The sequence below is a fragment of the Abrus precatorius genome, unplaced genomic scaffold (genome assembly GCF_003935025.1).
Source record: "Abrus precatorius isolate BTA unplaced genomic scaffold, Abrus_2018 Scaffold9, whole genome shotgun sequence".
NCBI lineage: Eukaryota > Viridiplantae > Streptophyta > Magnoliopsida > Fabales > Fabaceae > Abrus > Abrus precatorius.
Genome location: NW_020874439.1, coordinates 28,122,609 through 28,141,132, shown reverse-complemented (window position 1 = coordinate 28,141,132; position 18,524 = coordinate 28,122,609). Strand labels below are relative to the sequence as shown.

The 18,524-nt window shown below is 27.5% G+C and overlaps 2 protein-coding genes across 2 annotated transcripts; one reads left to right on the top strand and one right to left on the bottom strand.

The window, feature by feature from the left end:
• Nucleotides 1–3,883: 3,883 nt before the first annotated feature.
• Nucleotides 3,884–4,510, bottom strand: LOC113851150 (21 kDa protein-like). The gene has a single exon (XM_027481629.1). It carries the CDS (start codon nt 4,508–4,510, stop codon nt 3,884–3,886), a length of 627 nt encoding a protein of 208 aa, XP_027337430.1.
• An 11,314-nt stretch (nt 4,511–15,824) lies between these two features.
• LOC113850513 (lipid transfer-like protein VAS) lies at nt 15,825–17,924 on the top strand. Its single transcript, XM_027481075.1, has 3 exons — nt 15,825–16,260; nt 16,620–16,658; nt 17,616–17,924. The coding sequence occupies exons 1-3, from the start codon at nt 15,924–15,926 to the stop codon at nt 17,708–17,710; spliced, it is 471 nt and encodes a 156-aa protein (XP_027336876.1). The 5' UTR covers nt 15,825–15,923; the 3' UTR covers nt 17,711–17,924.
• The last annotated feature ends 600 nt before the right edge of the window (nt 17,925–18,524 follow it).

The following is an 18,524-nucleotide window of genomic DNA, read 5'->3' as shown; positions in this document are numbered from 1 at the left end:
TTTTTGCATGCCATTTATAAATAGTAATTGAATTCGTGAATTGGATGTCATGGCAATATTTTAAATTTTCATTTCCACTTATTAATTATGAATCAGTGTACGTATTTTGCTGATGTCAGGTAGTTAATACATTCAGCTTATAATTAGGTATATTAGGCCAATCACATCATCAAATATGTAGCTTATAACATCATAATTAGATGCACTCGGTTTATGAAAACTTTACGTAGCAAATCCAGATGTAATTGTATCAAATTTCAACGTGCTGCAATATAGCTTGACCTACGTTTTTTGACTATTTACCGATGAAAAATAATGCGCAACGATAGGATCTAATGTGTTTGTTGGAATTGTTTCAACACGCAATGTGTCATGATTAATTACTAGATTCATTAAATTATTCACTTGTTTTAATGCGTATGGCATCGATCAACTAATGTTTGGACTACGTCCAGCAATTGATAAAATGGATGAGGATGCAGGTTCTACCCAGAAAGGATAATTGCCAATGCAATGCCTTGTAGAAATCTAAAAGAGATTTAAAAAAACGATTTTTTATTCAAGATTGATGCTTCTTATTTTAAATTTTAAATTTCTCTGATAATATTTGAGATTAATTGCATGTGTATCGTACCATTATGTCTGGCCTCCTGCTTGTAAGTTGTAAATAAAGGACGTACGTCCATGTTGGTCTGCTATAATAAAGCACCCGGACGTGAAAGCATGCATTATTTTGGGAAACTCTAAACAATACATTTAGACTACCGACACTGTTGTAACACATAAAGACTAACGATACTCTTATATAATATATTTTTATTAAAGTTTTTGTAATATAAGAAAAAAATAAAAAAAATATGAATAAAATAAGTGATATATTATGAAAACTTGAACTATTTTCGTAATTCCATGAGTTTGAAATTAAAGATATAACAGCATTAGGAATCGTTAATGCTAGAAATTCATGTTTTATCATTAATTTAACACTTTTTTTGGGTTAAAATGTAAATAATTTTGGGCATATAAATCTCTCAAGTTGGTAAATTAATTTAATTCAAGAAGTCATAAGAGTGGTAGTGTTCTGATTTAGAAAAAATTTCTTTTTTTGTAGAATTTAATAAAATTTAAAATCCAAGGCTATAGCCACAAATTCACAGCTGCAACCATGAAATTGTGCAACAAAACAAAAATTCTACATAGTTACAGCCATGACTATGAATCTATAACTGTAGCCATGAGAAGATAAAGTAATTAATACAATCTAGATCTCTACAGCTACAGTGTCTTGAATCCATAGCTGCAACAGTGGAATTAAAATTTTCAAATTTTTCGTATTTCAAAGACATGTATAAAAGGAAATTTTTAGGGGAGAGAAAGAGGACAAACAGAGATCGAGAAGAGATATCCAAGAGAAAACGAAGCACAAGGAAGACGTGGGGAAGAGATTGCTTGAGAACAAGGAGCCTTCTTCATCTCTTCTTCTTATAATTTTATTTTGTATCTTGCTATAGCTCTCACCATGAGTGGCTGATTTCTCTTGGATTGGATTCGATGTAACTACTAACTCTATTTCTTGTTGAGTTTATATGATATTTAGTTACCTTACTTGCGTGTAATTCTAACTCAATGCTCATTTGGCTTTATGAACTAGTGTTTAGAATTTTGTTGAAAAACATATTCTTAATCTGAACTGAATCATCACACTTAACAAACTCTTGTACTAGGAATAGACTTGTGTTTGTTAGTCACTTATGTTCAAGTTATTGCTCATGTTTTAAGATTAGGAGGCCTCACAATACTCCCCCTATAGCAATTAGGATCTGACATAGAATAGTCCTGCAGGGTCCTCCTTACATTACCAGGTTCTTCCGCCATGGTTAAATCTTGTTCTCCTTGAACTGACTGCTCTTCTTGACACTCTTGCTCTTGTTGATCAGCTAGTGCTTGTCTAGCTCTTTCTCTTCTTCTTCTTGCACTGCTTCTATTCCTTCTAGCAGTTTGTTCAATTTCTGGATCAAACAGCAAATCCTCCGGATTAACAGTACCTCGCATAAATACCTGAGAAACACAAAATACTAAAAAAAATAAAAACTCTAAAATAAAAAAAATTAAAATTAAAATTAAAAATTAAAATTAAAAACAGAACAAAATTAACTATCTAGAGCCTACAACTCAAATCTCAAGTCTCTTAGCTCACTAATATCAACAGAAAATTCAATCCTCGGCAACGGCGCCAAAAACTTGTTGTCGTTTGGCAAGTGTACCAATCGTTACTGTAGTAAAAAATATCGTCCTCAGGGATTGAAGTTGTTGAATACTAGATCACTAATTTTTGTTAAGTTTGAGAAATTAAGAAATAGATTAACCAAAGAAAATTCTTAATTTTACAAAAATTTAATTACAATGAAATTGTTAGACAATTGATTTCGTACTCTTTCTTATGCATTCCTACCCTTTTCAACCGATACAAGAATTCAAATAATCCACTTTGAGTTTATTAAGAGTTGTCTACTCCTAATTCCTTAGGCAAGTAGAACTGTTCATTGAACCCTAATCCCTAATTCCTTAGGATGATTATGAAATTCAAAAGAACTGTGAATAACAATTATCGTCTCATAAGAAAACTAATTAGGTTTACGCAATTTCCCAATTGTGACAAAATCTAATTTGTTCTACCTCTTTTCGCAAACAATTCCCAATCTCTCAATTGTAAAATTGCTTATAGAATAAGCATGATAAACAAAGATAGAACACAGGGATAATGAAAAATACTCAATAACAATTGAAAAGGTTCAGTACGTATGATCCAAAGTACTACATCAATTCTCTAACAGAAAAGAAATTAGCTATGCATAATTTAAAATAAAAACCCAAAGACTGATAAAGCGGTTAATCGCATCAAGGTAGCCTCCACCTCCCGGTATTAGCTTTCTTCTCCATCTTTTCTGCTCCCTTATCTCTCAGATGCCCCCTATTTATCTTCTAAAATTTTGTCTTTTTGCCTCCTCTTCCTTGGGCCAAGTCCACTTAAAATTATAAACATTTGCAAATGGTAAAACCACAGGTTGTGGGAAAATCCACAGCCTGCTTGTGGATCTTTATGGATGACTTTTGCATTTCTAAAGTGTTTCCACAAGTATAGCAAAAAATTCACAATCTGGTTATGATTCTCTCTGACTTCTAACTTTCGCTCTGAAATATTTCCACAAACATGAAATTATCCACAATTCAGTTGTAGAATCTTCTGACTTGAAATCTTTACTTTGTTTTCTCTTTTTCAATTTGATGCACCTAAAATATTTATTTACAAGAAAAACAAACGTGTAATCTAAAACAAAGATAATGCATGATAAAATCAACTAAACAATGCAATAATATATGCAAATGGCCTAATAATCTAAAGCATGAATGCAATGATAATATATACATACATCACTTGCCAAGTGTTACAAAAAAAATGTCACCAGAGACTCATTTTACTAGCCAAAATATGACGCAGAGAAGTTGTTCAGAATAAAAAATTAGCAATTCTTTCTTTTCTTTCGGTACATGAAAATAACGATCATCAGAAAAATATATGTTGCTTTAAAGAGAGAAAAAAAGTATACAAGTGACAAATTGCCTTCCAAATTACGATTTTATTAAACGCGATATAAAATAACACAAAATGCTCTCATTTACCCTTACAACAATGCAATTGCAACATGCATTGCAGCAGCAGAGAACCAGCTGAAACCAAATATTGGCTTCTTATTGGGAGAACACATATCACTTCTCCAACAATAGGCAGGAGAAGAAAGAAAGAACAATTAAAACACAATTGAACAAATTAAACTATATATATTCAATTGAACCACGCATATATACTTATGAGTCATGGCGTTTAATTAGTGAGTGCAGCAGCAGCACGGTGCCTCGATGCAAATCGATTCACGAAAGCAAGGGCATTACTAGTGACTTGAGAAACGTCCACAACCTTGGGCCTAATCGCAGCGTTCAACTTTCTATCAACGTGGGGCCCATCAAACCCATCAAGACACGTGGCCTGATCAGTGATAGCAGCACTGACCCAAGTCTGTACGTTGCTCATGTGCCACGCCAAATCCTTCCCCTTGCCCTTACCCTTACCCACAAGCCCAAACTCCTTAACCGATTGGTTCAAACGGTCAACACTGTCATTCATATTATCTATGCAATCTCTCACAGTACTGTACTCCATGGGCTTCATCCCCTTCACTAAGCCCATCTTCTTCACGAATGATGCGCATGACTGGGCCCTTGATACGCTCACTGACAGGGCCGTGATTGTTAGTTGCTGGTCGCTTTGGCGAATCGCGTTTGCGTATCCCGAGAGGCTTTGAACGCACGCGACGGGGTACCGAGTGGCCTTGCATGAGGACTTGATGAAGTCTGTTGGGTTGGATTTGGATCGTTTGGTAACTGAGGACTCGACGGTGCCTGCAGCAATTAAAAGGACCAGCAAAGAGAGGCTGAGGAGTGTTGATGCCATGAATGTGATTTTGTGAAGAATGGAGACTTTGATCATTGGTTTGTTTCTGTTATAATGTGAAGATTATGGCAATGTGATGCTCGCTTATATAGGGATTGCATGAAAATTCTTTCTTAAATGTGTTTTCTGGTCAAAACATGATTAGAGGCGGTAACTACAGTCACATGGCTTCTGCAGTTACTGTGTTCTTGTTGAATTAATGTCTTTCCACTTTCCCATTCTTAATTTTAAAAATTTGTTTGGCTACTCCCGTTGTTTCTTCAGTGAATATATACCGGTAAAGCAAACACTTCTACAAGACTTGCTTGGATGAGCTTTTCAGGAAAATATCCTTTTTTTTTATGTGATTTAAAACCTGTTTTATTAATTTTTACTGTATATTTTTAGACATTAAAAAAAATCAAATTATTTTGTTTAACGAGTTCCATTATTTGAACCACTGAAAATTAATATTATAGATAACATTGTATATAATTATTTTTTATATACATACACATGTCTAAATATATTCGCTAAAACTGAAAAAAAAAACACTTAAAATGTCTATCCAATACGTACAAACCTATATAATTATTTAGAAATCATAATGGTAAAAAAATTACAAATTAATATTTTTAGTGTTTAATTTTAAAAAAAAATTGAGGAAAAATAAAACAACTATACCAAGTTTAAAATACTGGATCGAAATCAGTTGAAACAAGGGAAATAAAAAATTGAAGCACAGTTATAAGCAGCCGAATAGTGATATACGACGTCCACGGCATTGACTGACTATTTTTGATTGGATTGGGACCAAATGAAAGAAGAATGTAAAAGGTAGGGATACCGATCCCCTCCCACTGCAACGTGATTTGAAGATTTGGTTTTATTTCTTTTAAATGAATTTAAAATTCATTTAAGTAAATTCTGGACATTTAATTTTAATGAAATTTTGCTTAAACAAATTTCAATTTATTGAGCAAAATTTCACTAAATTTGATAAAGACAAAGATGGGGTTCTAGTTTTGTAGATATAGATGCGAAGACAATAAGGCACGGAAGGAAGGAAAAAAAAAACAAAGAAAATAATGGAAGAAAAGTTGTCAAGTGCAGCAAAAAGAAAAGGAGAGAAAACAATGGAAGAAAAACTGTTCATACCTCCGCTAATATTGAATGTAATATTCTTAATAATTATATATAATATCAAAATTTTTACTAGTTCAAATAATAAAATTAATTAAAATATCATTCATGCTACAATTTTAACACATGATAACTATATAATTTACCAATTCAAATTTAGAATTTAATATTTAATTATAATTTATGAAAAATTAAATATTATCATGTAATGTTAGGGAGTATTGTAGGACATATAATATAACAACATCAATTAGTTGTATCATTACATAACGATAACTAATTAACGATGGAATTGCTTTTAGACATTTTAAAATTTACGATTATCAAAATTAATGAAAAGATTATATAAAGTGAAACAATATACTTTTGTGTATGTAAAAAAGACATTGTTAAGAAAAAGCAACAAAAAATAATGGATGCATGTCTAAGGTCAACCTTGCTACTCCTATAACATAATAACTCAGCTAGACAGAGACTCTTAGATGACCTCGTTTGATCACATGGTAAAATAAGCAGAATCAGATGAACAGTGTAGACCTGTGCAGTGACTTCTTTCTTTATGTTGGATGACTGATCTAGATTATATTAGGTATCTTTTCTATCTGAATTCGGTCCTTGAAAAAATTTGGGAACAATTAATCATATACATGCTAATGCTAATGTCGTGTAAAACTTTTTAAATGAGAATGAGAAAGGAAAACACATTTCTCATTTAATTTCATTTTGTATTTGCAAATGGGCACCTTCTGTATTTCAACAAGTTATGTGTTTTAGGTTCTATTTTTTTTCAAACTGAAAGAATATTTAAAAAAATGGTATAACAACATGGTCTGCAAATATATTCTCCAAATACATGATAACAGGCACAACCTTAGTCATGCCGAACAAACCAAACATGGGTGCATGCATACGTTCAGAAGTTCGTTGGATATTTCAACATGATAAAAACACAGGACATTTTTGAAAAATTCTACGAAATTTGTGCTATCAAATTTAGTTATAGTTCGGTACATAGCCCACTTTTTAGACTTTAGTTAACCCATACTGTTGCTACACATAAAATTGTCAGCAAGTTTTACGCTATTAAATTTAGTTCTAGTTTGGTAAATCGCCGCAATTTTAGACTCTTAGTCCTGCTAATTATACTGTAGCATCATTAACATTTATTTTTTTTTTCTAATAGATATGATTAAAGGACACAGGACGTAAAAGTTAGCGAATTTTGTGCTATTTAATTTAGGTTTAATTTTATTGCTCAATTTTAGTCTGAACTTACTATATCTACATTTTCCCATTAAATTTATAAAATGTAATAATTTTATGCATTAATATTTTTGTTATTCAATATTGGCTTATTTAAATTACCCTCGTTTCATAACTTCATTGTGTCTACGTACAAAAAACAATATATTTTTTTTAGATCTTTTATGATTTTTTAGTTTAAAAATGTAAAAAAAATTGGTTTGGAGTTTTTTTTTAAAAAAAAGTATTTAATCATCATAAAATATTTACAATATATTTTTATTGAAAAACCTTAAGAAAATAGACAAATCGCCCTCAATCTTGGGTCTAAGGTTTCTAGACGTCTGATCCTGAAACAAACAAGTATTCCATCGAAGATTCAACGCGCTGGAATCTAGTATTCCCGATTAGGATAGCTGAGAGATATGTGTGTGTGTGTGTAAAGAAGAAACTTAAAAAATGCAATCAAGTGGTTAATATTTTTACAAATTTTGTTCATTGGTGTGAAAAAGATAGTTAAAAATAAAAATGTTTATTAGAAATATAATATAGTATATTAAAAATTATGATACGAATATATTCATAGTATTTAAACAATTATTTTAATTAATACTTTAAAAGTATTGATTACATTTTGTCTTATTTAATAGTTGCAGTTATCTTTTATAGAAAGAAAATCGTGACACCAAGTATTCCCTTGTTCTGCCTCCATCGCGAAAGAACGCCTCTACTCCCCCACCACCCAACCTTGGCGTCAATTATTGCGCAATTGCCCCCAACAATAAAGCACCATTTTTGTATACGAGCTTCGAACCTAACTAGAAAATCAAGACATTCCAGAAAAAGAAGGCAAGTAACTTTTTCTTTTAAACTCAGCAAAAATATAATAAATTTTAATCAAAATTTCCGTTTTTTCTTTTCTTTTCTTTTCTTGTCTCCCGTTATATTTCTCTCATCCATTTTTTTCTTTCAAACTTAAAAAAAAATAAAATACATCTTTTGTTTTCTCTCTCTTACTCATCATTTACATCTCTTTACTCTTTCAAGTTCTAACAAAAATTTGTATTTTCATATTTAACCATATAAAAATTTCATTGCCCTTATCATTCATTTTTTTTTACTTTTTGTCAAAGAAGACGAGATTAAAGTCTCAACTGACACTTACATCCAATATTAAAGAGTAAACATCTCCAAAAGAATAATAATACAATGCTTAAAAACTAACAAAACATAGAATGTTCACTCAAAAACATTTTAAACAAAAAATTAAACTAAAAAATTAAGTGAAGCAAGTAGAGAACATGTTCTCTTTTTTAACACTAATTTTGTTTCTTCACACAAATAGCTGCTAAAAAGAACTCGTTTTTTTTATATATATTGTCCTCTCTTTTTGTTGTATTTTAACATAGTCAGTTGATATAATAGCATTGCTTTAAATTTGGAAGTTTGAAGGATCATGAAAAATATAATAGATTTTACAAAAGTCAGTTAACATTAACTCAAAAAAAATAAAAAGGAAACTCATAAATAACAATAACACGGACGAAAAAAAAATGTAAGCGTTAACTTAAAAATAAATTTAAAGGGGTTAAAGAATAAGTTAAAAAAGAAATTTTCAACAGCTAAAAAAAATATATCATTTATAATGTAAAGAGACTCTTATAAAAAGAAGACCTTCTCTTAAAGGAAGAAATGAAAGAGTAATAACTACACCTATAAATATAAAGGAAAAAAAATAAGCTTCTAAAGTTTATGTTTTCGAGAGGAGATTAAAAGTATGTTTGATTTTATTTTTAAAAATTAAATCACATTTTAAGTAGATGTCTTCTTAAATATAAGTTCAGCTCTTATTATTAGTTTTTTTTTTTTTTGTCATCCATAGTTTTTTTATTTTTCTAAAAAGCTGCACGTGGAGAAAAAATAAGCCCAAAAACTAAATTGGGCTGAAGTTGGACTTAAATTTATATAGTCTTTTTTTTTTCTAATAAATTTATATAGTCTTGAGCTACGAAGCCATTGTATATTTGTATACTACATTTATTACATTGTTGGAGGATTTGGTAATACTAAGGCTATGTTTATATTAAATATTAACAACACATTATTTTAAATATATTACTCACTTTTTATAAACATAAAAGCATTCATTTTATAAATTATTTTTAATTTTAAAAAACTAAACTAGCATTATTCATAATTCACTCACAGAAGATGGTTTAGTTAGATGAAATTTTTCAACTTCACTTTTTTTATGTTCTGTTAGTGAAAGAAATAACAACATTGAATAATTGCTGTCAATGAGTTAAAATTCTTTAATGAATTAAAATTTTATACTGTTTATAGTTTAAACTTATTTTGAAACATGAAAAAAGATTATGATAAAAAAATATTAGCTTTAGTACATGACCAGTGTAAAAATACCGTCAGTTAATTAGAATACATCGTAAATGTAATTTTTATATTAATTATTATGAAAATTAAATATATTTTTTAATATGATTATGATTAAATGATAGCATAAAAATATCAGATTATTAATACATTTAAATTGAATTTAAAAATAAATAAGTTGTTTATTAATAAAAAAAATTATAAAAATATGAATATTTATTATTATCAAGATATTGCTAATTAGAGTCTTTAGGACACTCGTTAAAAAAATAATTTTTTAATAAAAAATTAATTTTAATATTTTTAAAGACATTATTTAACATCTACTTTCTTAAAATCAGAGTTAAAAATTAACCTTCAAAGACTTTTAATTAGGCTTAAAAATTTATTTAATAAATAATTTTGTTAATCATTATTGTAAAAAAATTATTTGACATTTAATATTACTAATACAATATTTTTATTATTTTTATTATTTTTTATTCATAGAAAGAAATCAATAGATAATGGTAGGCAAAACTCTCTTTTTTTTTTACACTATTTAAAATGGTGTTTGAACTTATAACTTACAATATATTTTCTATTTTTTCTTCAGTAATCTAATAAATTTGTCATTAATGGCCCTTTATAATTTATAAATGCTTAATTATTTTATTTTTTATAAAATATTTTATCTTTATAAATATTTGCATACTTAATCATTTTTATTTTTTATAAATCATACTTTACTTAATAATAATAATAATAATAATAATAGGAAATTTGTAAACTATTTAAAAAAATTAAGTATAATTTATAAGCACATAATTACGTTTTTATGTTGTTTTATACCTATTGATTAGTTAATTTTTTTAAATACTTTCATTTAGTAATAATTTATTAATTTTTTAATCTCAAATTTTTTAACTTGTTATAGCAAACATGATTTAGTAGTGTACCAAACTAGAACTATCAATTCAGATTACTTAGCAATGCAAGTCGCAAACTTATGCAGGTAAAGAATCGAAGTCGTTCACATTTCTAAATAACAGCTCAAGTATGACCCTCTAAAGGTATGACTTGTGCAAGTTAGTCCTATATACTTATAATTTATTAAAAAAAAAAACAACAATAATAAATGTTAAACAAAAAATTATTACAGGATTCTAATAACAATAACAGCAACGATAATAAAGATTGACATTTTATTCCATGTTGTCAGTGTTTTAGAATAATATCAATGAAAATCTCATTTAGACATATTTGTTTTATCTTTATTTGAGGTGAGTGGCTATGATGAACTTGACGTGTCTAATAATACATAATAAAAATTAATAAATATTTTTATTAAAAATTATAATATATAAAATATTATAACATTTAAAGTCAATTTTTAAAGTTGAGTCCAAGAAACTAACAATAGTTAATTTTTATATTCATAATAATAATAATTTCTTAAAAAATATTTATTACACTTTATAATTTTAATATAATGAATATTTTTTAATAAAAAAATTGAATGTTTAAATATTTAAACTCAAATTTAAAAATTAAAATTAATAAAAGTAGAATTTGATTGTGTATCTTTAGGCACAATTAAAAAAATCATCAATAATAATAATAATAATAGATAAAGTAAGAAAATATATAATGACACACCCTAGGTCTATTTTTCACGTTGACTTTTTGGGACTAGGGTGGAATAAACCTAAATTTATTCAAATCTAAATTGAATGACTCATTGAAGGAAATATTCCACCAAATTCATTTTAGCAGCTTGTACCCAACATGTTTTTTGCTTATCTGTCTTCATATTTATTTATTTATTCTCATGTATGCGATGGGCCCACAGATATAATTTTTTAAAAATTTAATTTTGAAATGAGAAATTGTCAAGAGACTGAGCAATTAATCAAGTTAACATTTTTTTGCCTGAACAGACAGAGGACAAGTAACATTAACAAGATAGACGAGTCTACTTAAAATGAAGATATTTTACGACGATTAAAACTGAATAACAGGTACATAATTACAGATGTGATCATTTTTGTGCTCAGTCTTTTGGCGCGCACACGAATATACGACAGCAAATGCGTATGTTCACACTTGGAACTGGAACCGGATGGTGACCGGCTTCACGCTAGCGAGTGACGTGCCGCCAACGCAGAATACCGTGTTGACCGTTGAATGCTGCAAGAGAGCTTTGCGCGTGATGTGAATGCGACCCACCTGTTGTTCACATTATTACCGTTTAATTATATGACTATATGTGCCAGTCAAACCATAGTGTTTCCTTAATTTATGTTTCTCTTTTGTCGCCACATTCACACTGCGCACAATTTTATGATAATAGATGCATATTTTTGTTTAATACTTATTTTATAAAATTAACAGATTTCTAAAATGTATGAAAAGATATAAAAAATTCTAATTGTATTTATATAATTTGGCCTTTAATTATTCTTTCTGTTCTGGTTGCTTCTTTTGTTTTTGTTTTCTATATTCGCAGTCAAAATACCTATTAATATTCTGATTTCTAGTTAGTCATTTTGCTTTTTATATTATTGATTGATTTGTGATGAAATTGAAATATCGTCCTCACTGCTCGTTTCTGAGCTAGTTTTAAGAATAAAAAAATCCTGCGGGGTGGAAAATACTGGTGCGGAATTCATATCATTTTAAAAATGATAGGCAGGTATAATGGGAGCAATGAATGTCATTTGATTTTATTAAACTCTATATTGGGCCAATGATAGGGGTTCAGAGGTCGAAGGGTCACTTTGAAAAAGTAAGACTAATAGAGGAGAATTTTCTTGTTCGATACATTTCAATCATAATCTACGCTATGATATTAATCTTGTTCGATACATAAAATGTAGTTTAATTTACTTATGACGTTTGGACTATGTATAATTTTTAATTTATTCTACGTTGCACGTTTATAAATCTCTTTAATTATAAATAAAAATGTTAAATATTTGTAAGGAATAACTATTAATTTTTTTATTTATACCTATTTTATTTTATCTTTTTGTAAGATCTTTTAAATTTTTTCATGGTCTTTGATATAAGACTTTATATAGTTTTAAAAATGTTTATCAATATTATATATATCCTTTATGAATGTTGAATTTTTAAACTTCTTGACTTTTAATGTAATGACAGAATATACTGTGAAAAAAATATGATAATATCTAATTTTAAATAAGAGTAAAATTTGAAATCCTGTTATTAATTTTTATTAATAAGTTATTAAAGTTATTTGATAATTATAAATATAATAAATTTATAGCTTTTGAAAAATAATTTTAAAAAGATAGTTTAATAAACTATTTATAAGTTATAAATAATTGTGAATTTTTAACTAACTTATGATTATAAACTATTATTTCTGATTTTTTTTATAAAAAATAAAATTAAATATTTTTTTAATTTTTATTATAAAAAATAAATGATAGATTCAAGATGTATTAATTATTAATTTTTTTATATTTTTTTATTAATATTATTAAATATATAAATTACTAACTACACTATTTAATATTATGAGTATTCTTAAAATAAAATTTATATTTATAAAAATATAATTGACTTAATTATTTTTCTTGGTCTTAATAATTTAGTTTTTTTATTTTTTTTTTAAAAAAGCTGGAGGTAGTATTATTTATAATCTTTCAATTAATTTTATAAATAATCTTAAAATGTGTTTGATAACATAATTTAAAGAGTTTATATCTTTTAAAAGTTGGTTTATATAAAGTTATTCTAAGTAATGTTAATTTGACTTTTAATATTTTTTTAATTATAGTAAGATGCCTTAAGTTTTTTTATATAACTTCTTTAGCTACTGTTGATTTATGTTTATCGCACCTAAATCTTTTCAAACTTTTTATTTTATTCTTAACTATAATTTAACCATTAGTAATGCAGTTGGAGAAAACTATTTTCAATAATATATAGAGCTGCTAATATAATTAGTTTTTTCATTTTACTAATATAAAAAGTTTAAGTATTATGGAACTACGATGAACTCAATAATTTTTTTTTACTATGTATTGAAATCACTATTCACTTATCAAAATTAGTTGATGCATAATATTTTTTTGGTACATTAGTAGTATGATCTCATTAGTGCACCTTAAACAAAGCAGAGAACTTTGTTCATGAGTTTAATTATAAAATCTATTAAAATGATTTGAAAATCTATATATAAAAAACTATGTTATAAATTTAGAATATAATTCATTCTATTTAAGTACACAACATTTTATTTTATATTATTAACTATTTAAAATATATTTATAATGCTATTAAATGAAAAAAAATTATGATATATTTAAAAATATTATTTGATACTAGTTAAGATATTAAACAAATTATTTAAGTGATATAAAAACAATCACTTATTAAGTTATAAATCAAAATAATCTCCTTTTTATTCCAGCTTTTTTTTTCTCCACCATTTTTTCATCTTTTCCTCCTCATCTCACTTCATCTCCTCTACTTCACCCCCACCCAACTTCTCTCTCCTTCTCCATCTCTTCTTCTTTCACTCACACCCAATTTTCTTTCCTCTTTCTCCCCTCTTCCCCTTCTCTACTTATTCAGCTTTTTCCCCCTCTCTCTTAGCTTCTTTCTCTTTTGCTTTTGTCCCTATATCCTTCTCACCCTTTGTTTCTCTTTTTTTCTTTTAGTTTTCTTGTTACTTTTTTTGGCTTAAGCAAAATTTTTTATTTTTGCTTAAATTATTTATTTTTTTTACTTAAGTAAAAAATATTTTTTTTATTAATTTCACTCAAGTAAATTTTTTGGCTTAAGCTAAAATCACATTTTGTCAAATTTACTTAAATAAATTTTATTTGAATCGATATATAGTTTGTTTACATGAGGTATCATTATACTCTTAAACATGAAGACATTAGATAAATTATAAAAATTTAAAATTTTGTAGTTATTTAATATATTTCAATTAATTATATATTTAATTTTATCAAATAACTCTAATGTAATGAACTATTCATAAGTTGTAAATTGTTAACTTTTTAGCTTGCAACCTTTCAATTAGTTTTTATTAAATAGAGTCTTTAATGTTATTTAATGAAAATTTTCGCATCTATTATTTTATTTTTACTTGATTAGTTATTTTTAATTTTTTTATGCAAATTAATAATTTCTTATTTATTTACATTACATCTCTTCAATTACAATTTTTTAAATAAAAATATCACTGCTCTTTACATTTTAGCATGAAAAATAACTTTATACCCAAAAAAAAAAACTTAACTTTTAAAAATAATAAATTATAAGCTTTATGTAAATTTGTGAATAATATAAAACCAAAAATAAAATAAATATAACTATGCATAATTGATTAATTGAAAATAAGATTAATACTAACAATAATTTTCTAATATATTATTTGTAATACAAAGTTTGCTTTTAGTTATAATTTATTAAAAATTATAAAAAGATAATGCGAGTTATACTTTTTCACTTTAAATTAATTTTTTTAATTTTGAATAAATTTTAGTTAATAATAAATAATGTATTGTTAATATCTTTTATCTATTTAAAAGATTAAAATTTAAATTTTTTAATATATTTTAATTAATTGTATAATTAATTTTATTAAATAGCTCTAATGTAATGAACTATTCGTAAGTTGTGAATTTTTAGCTTGTTAACTTGCAAATTTTTAATTAATTTTTATTAAAGAGAGTCTTCAACGTTATTTAATGAAATTTTTTGGATCCATTATTTTATTTTTTACCTAATTAATTATTTTGTCTTTATTTAAAGTATTTTAGTAAAAAATAATTAATGCAATAAATAACTTCGAAGGAATCTTATAGAAAACACGTAACAAACTTTCTATAAAAAAATTATATTTAAGAAAAAAATATTAGTTAAAGAATTAATAAAAAGATAACATAAATCTTTTTTTAATCATGATAAAATATACGAACTTAATTTTTTACATGTTAGCAATCGTACAAATACATTTTTTAAATATACGAACTTAATTTTTTTTATTAAAGAGAGTCTTCAATGTTATTTAATGAAATTTTTTGGATCCATTATTTTATTTTTTACCTAATTAATTATTTTGTCTTTATTTAAAGTATTTTAGTAAAAAATAATTAATGCAATAAATAACTTCGAAGGGAATCTTATAGAAAACACGTAACAAACTTTCTATAAAAAACCTATATTTAAGAAAAAAAATATTAGTTAAAGAATTAATAAAAAGATAACATCATGATAAAATATACGAACTTAATTTTTTACATGTTAGCAATCGTACAAATACATTTTTTAAATATTTTATACCAATTAATAAATTTTTATTTACTTACATCGTATCTCTTAAATTACACTTTTTTTGAATCAAAATATCGTTGCTGTTTACATTTTAGCCTGAAAAACGGCTTCACTCTTTTGTTAATTACGGGATGACCTAAGAACACGCGTGTCGAATGTATAGTAGGTGAGTTTCGTCAAAACATGTAAGCTCACCTTGCCAGCGAAGCAATGGCAGCTATAAAAGCAGGAAAAGAACCGCACGGCTACCAAACCAACCCTCCAAAACAAAACCGATCCAGAGACAGAAAAGGAAAAGGTAGTGAAATAAAATTGCCACACGATCATTCTTGTGGGAAAGGGAAACAGCAGAAAAACGATGGGTAGTGGGTTAAGGAACAGCATGTGTTTGGCATCGTTGATGTTGGCTACTGTGTTGATGATGGCGAGCTCTGCAGAGGCGCAATCTAGTGGAGGCGGTGTCCCCTCTTGCGCACAGCAGCTGATTCCGTGTCTGGACTACCTCAACAATTCAGCCCACCCACCCAATTCTTGCTGCGACCCACTCAAAAACGCAGTTGCAACACAACTCTCATGCCTCTGCAACCTTTTCAATACCCCTGGCTTGCTTCAAAATTTCAATATCAGTATCGATAACGCTCTCCAACTCAGTCGCAACTGCGGTGTCACCAGTGGTATCAGCAGCTGTCAAAAGAGTACAACACTTAGCACCCTTTCGATTCATTTTTTTATTATAAAATTTTGTTCTGCCTCATCAATTTTACAGTTAACTTTTCTGAGCCGGATTTTGTTTTGTAGTGTGTAACTCGATTCATGATCTTTGAAATTCTTACAAGTTTTATGGGTTTTAGACAAATTGAATCATTTTTCTAGATCTAGTGCGGGAAAAAGAAATTGCGCAAAGCACTTGTTTTGATGTTGTTCAATTCTCAATTCTATAATTTGTTTCATATTGATTGATGCGGGTCCTTCGCTGTGAATGCATTAATTGCAATTTTTTTCTTAACATTTATTAGTACTAATTTTGTTGTATTTTATTTTCCAAAAATTTCAGGCAGCACAGCTCCACCTCCTACTTCAGGGGGACCGCCAGGTAAGACCCTTTCAACATCCCCACATTTATTGTATCCATTGAGCTTCATTTAGTTGTGATGATAGACTTCCATGATTTTATAATTTTATTAATAAGTTTTACAAATAATTTTAGTTTTTTATAATAAATTTTACGGTTAAATATAAGAAAAACTGAAAAGGTAATTTAAATGATGAAATAAATACAAAAAATGTATTTGCAATAATTTATTTAAAAAAGTTAGCTTCATTGGCAGAAGATTAGTTTATCGATAATATACAAATAATTTATTAATTATAATTAAAGTTGATTGAAAATATTTAAATATTAAAAATAAGAAAGGTAAATTCGAAGTCAAATGTCATTTGATGATAGCCTAAAAAAAATCATTCCTCGAGACCTAATCATTTACACTGTGAGAATTGGAATTGGAAATGGCACCACCCTTCAAAATATTCAAATTAATCGGTCTAGATCAGGAGCCTGCAATTTATTTTAATGCCCGCCAATTTTGAATATTTTATGCAAATGACACGTATTCAGTATTCTCATTTTCCAGTTGTCTCTCCCCCGCTGACAGGGGACTGGGATTGATTTCGGTGATCATTATACGAGCAACAACAAGACTAATAAATAATATAATACAATAGTTGGCATATATTAGTTTATACCCCATCAAAATCAGTTCAATTAATTTAGTTGTAGGATTTAAAATATAAATGCACCAATATAATCTTTATATTATGCCTTGGCCTTTTCTTATTTTTTTAATGTTCTCTGTTTTATCTTTTATTATGAGGCTTATCATGAACCTTCCTTTTAAAAAATAAATAATAATAAAGCTATTAGGCGTTCTCAAGTCAATATGTGCTTGAGATTGCTTAAGAAGTACACATCTATAGAAAATAGTTGAAGTTCCCATTATCTTCAAATGACAATTTCTTCCCTCACGAACCTGCTGCAATTTTGGCCTTGCAGCAACACCTGGAGGTGACAAAGGAGGAGCAGGCAGAGTCTCATTCTCCGGGCTTTCTTTCCTCCTCTTATTTTGGGCATCTATGTTGTTTAATTAGGAAGGTGGTAGGTTACCCTTCGAAGCTTCTATTATATTATTGAAGTTATATGTGTTTTCATACATTGATTATTCAGTAATCTGATCGCATTTGCTTTTTTTTTTTTTTTTGTCCTTTGGAAACCTCTTATTCAATTGAGTAAAAAGTTTATGTATTGAGAGGACATTGTTCTTGTCAACATTTAGATAGAGTTATTCGTGGTGCTTTTGGTTGCAGCATTTATATGAAGTGATTTGTTGTTGTTATTATTATTATTTGAAAAACAAATCCATCAACGTTCGCAGACTACAAAAAGTAAACTTAATTATTTATCTACATGTAGCAGCGTGTTTTTTCCGCAAACATTCTTCACAAATAGCAATCATGCTTGAAATATGATCTGTTATATGTGAACATTTCTTCAGAAAGAATTTTAGCCGAAATTTAATATTTTATGGAGACCATCCTTTTCTACTAAACTCAACCCCATCGGCTCAAGGATCATGGTTTGATCCATACACATGGCTATTGAAAATAAGCATATTTAGTAAATGGATAAAACACTATAATCCGCACAGCAATCTTATTTGAGCACTCCAGGGAGTTTGATTTGAATATACGCTGAATGTACAGATGTTAAGGATATCTCAAATATCCTTTCTTTTTCAAGAGTTTATCAATATTACGATTTGGCCTAATCCTTAGGAAGTTTCGCTCTTCTTAAATTATACAAACAGTAAAGACAATACCTAGTGTAATTTATAATAAAATAAAATTATTAAATATTTTGAATTACTTCATATATATAATAATAATAATAATAATTTCATATTCA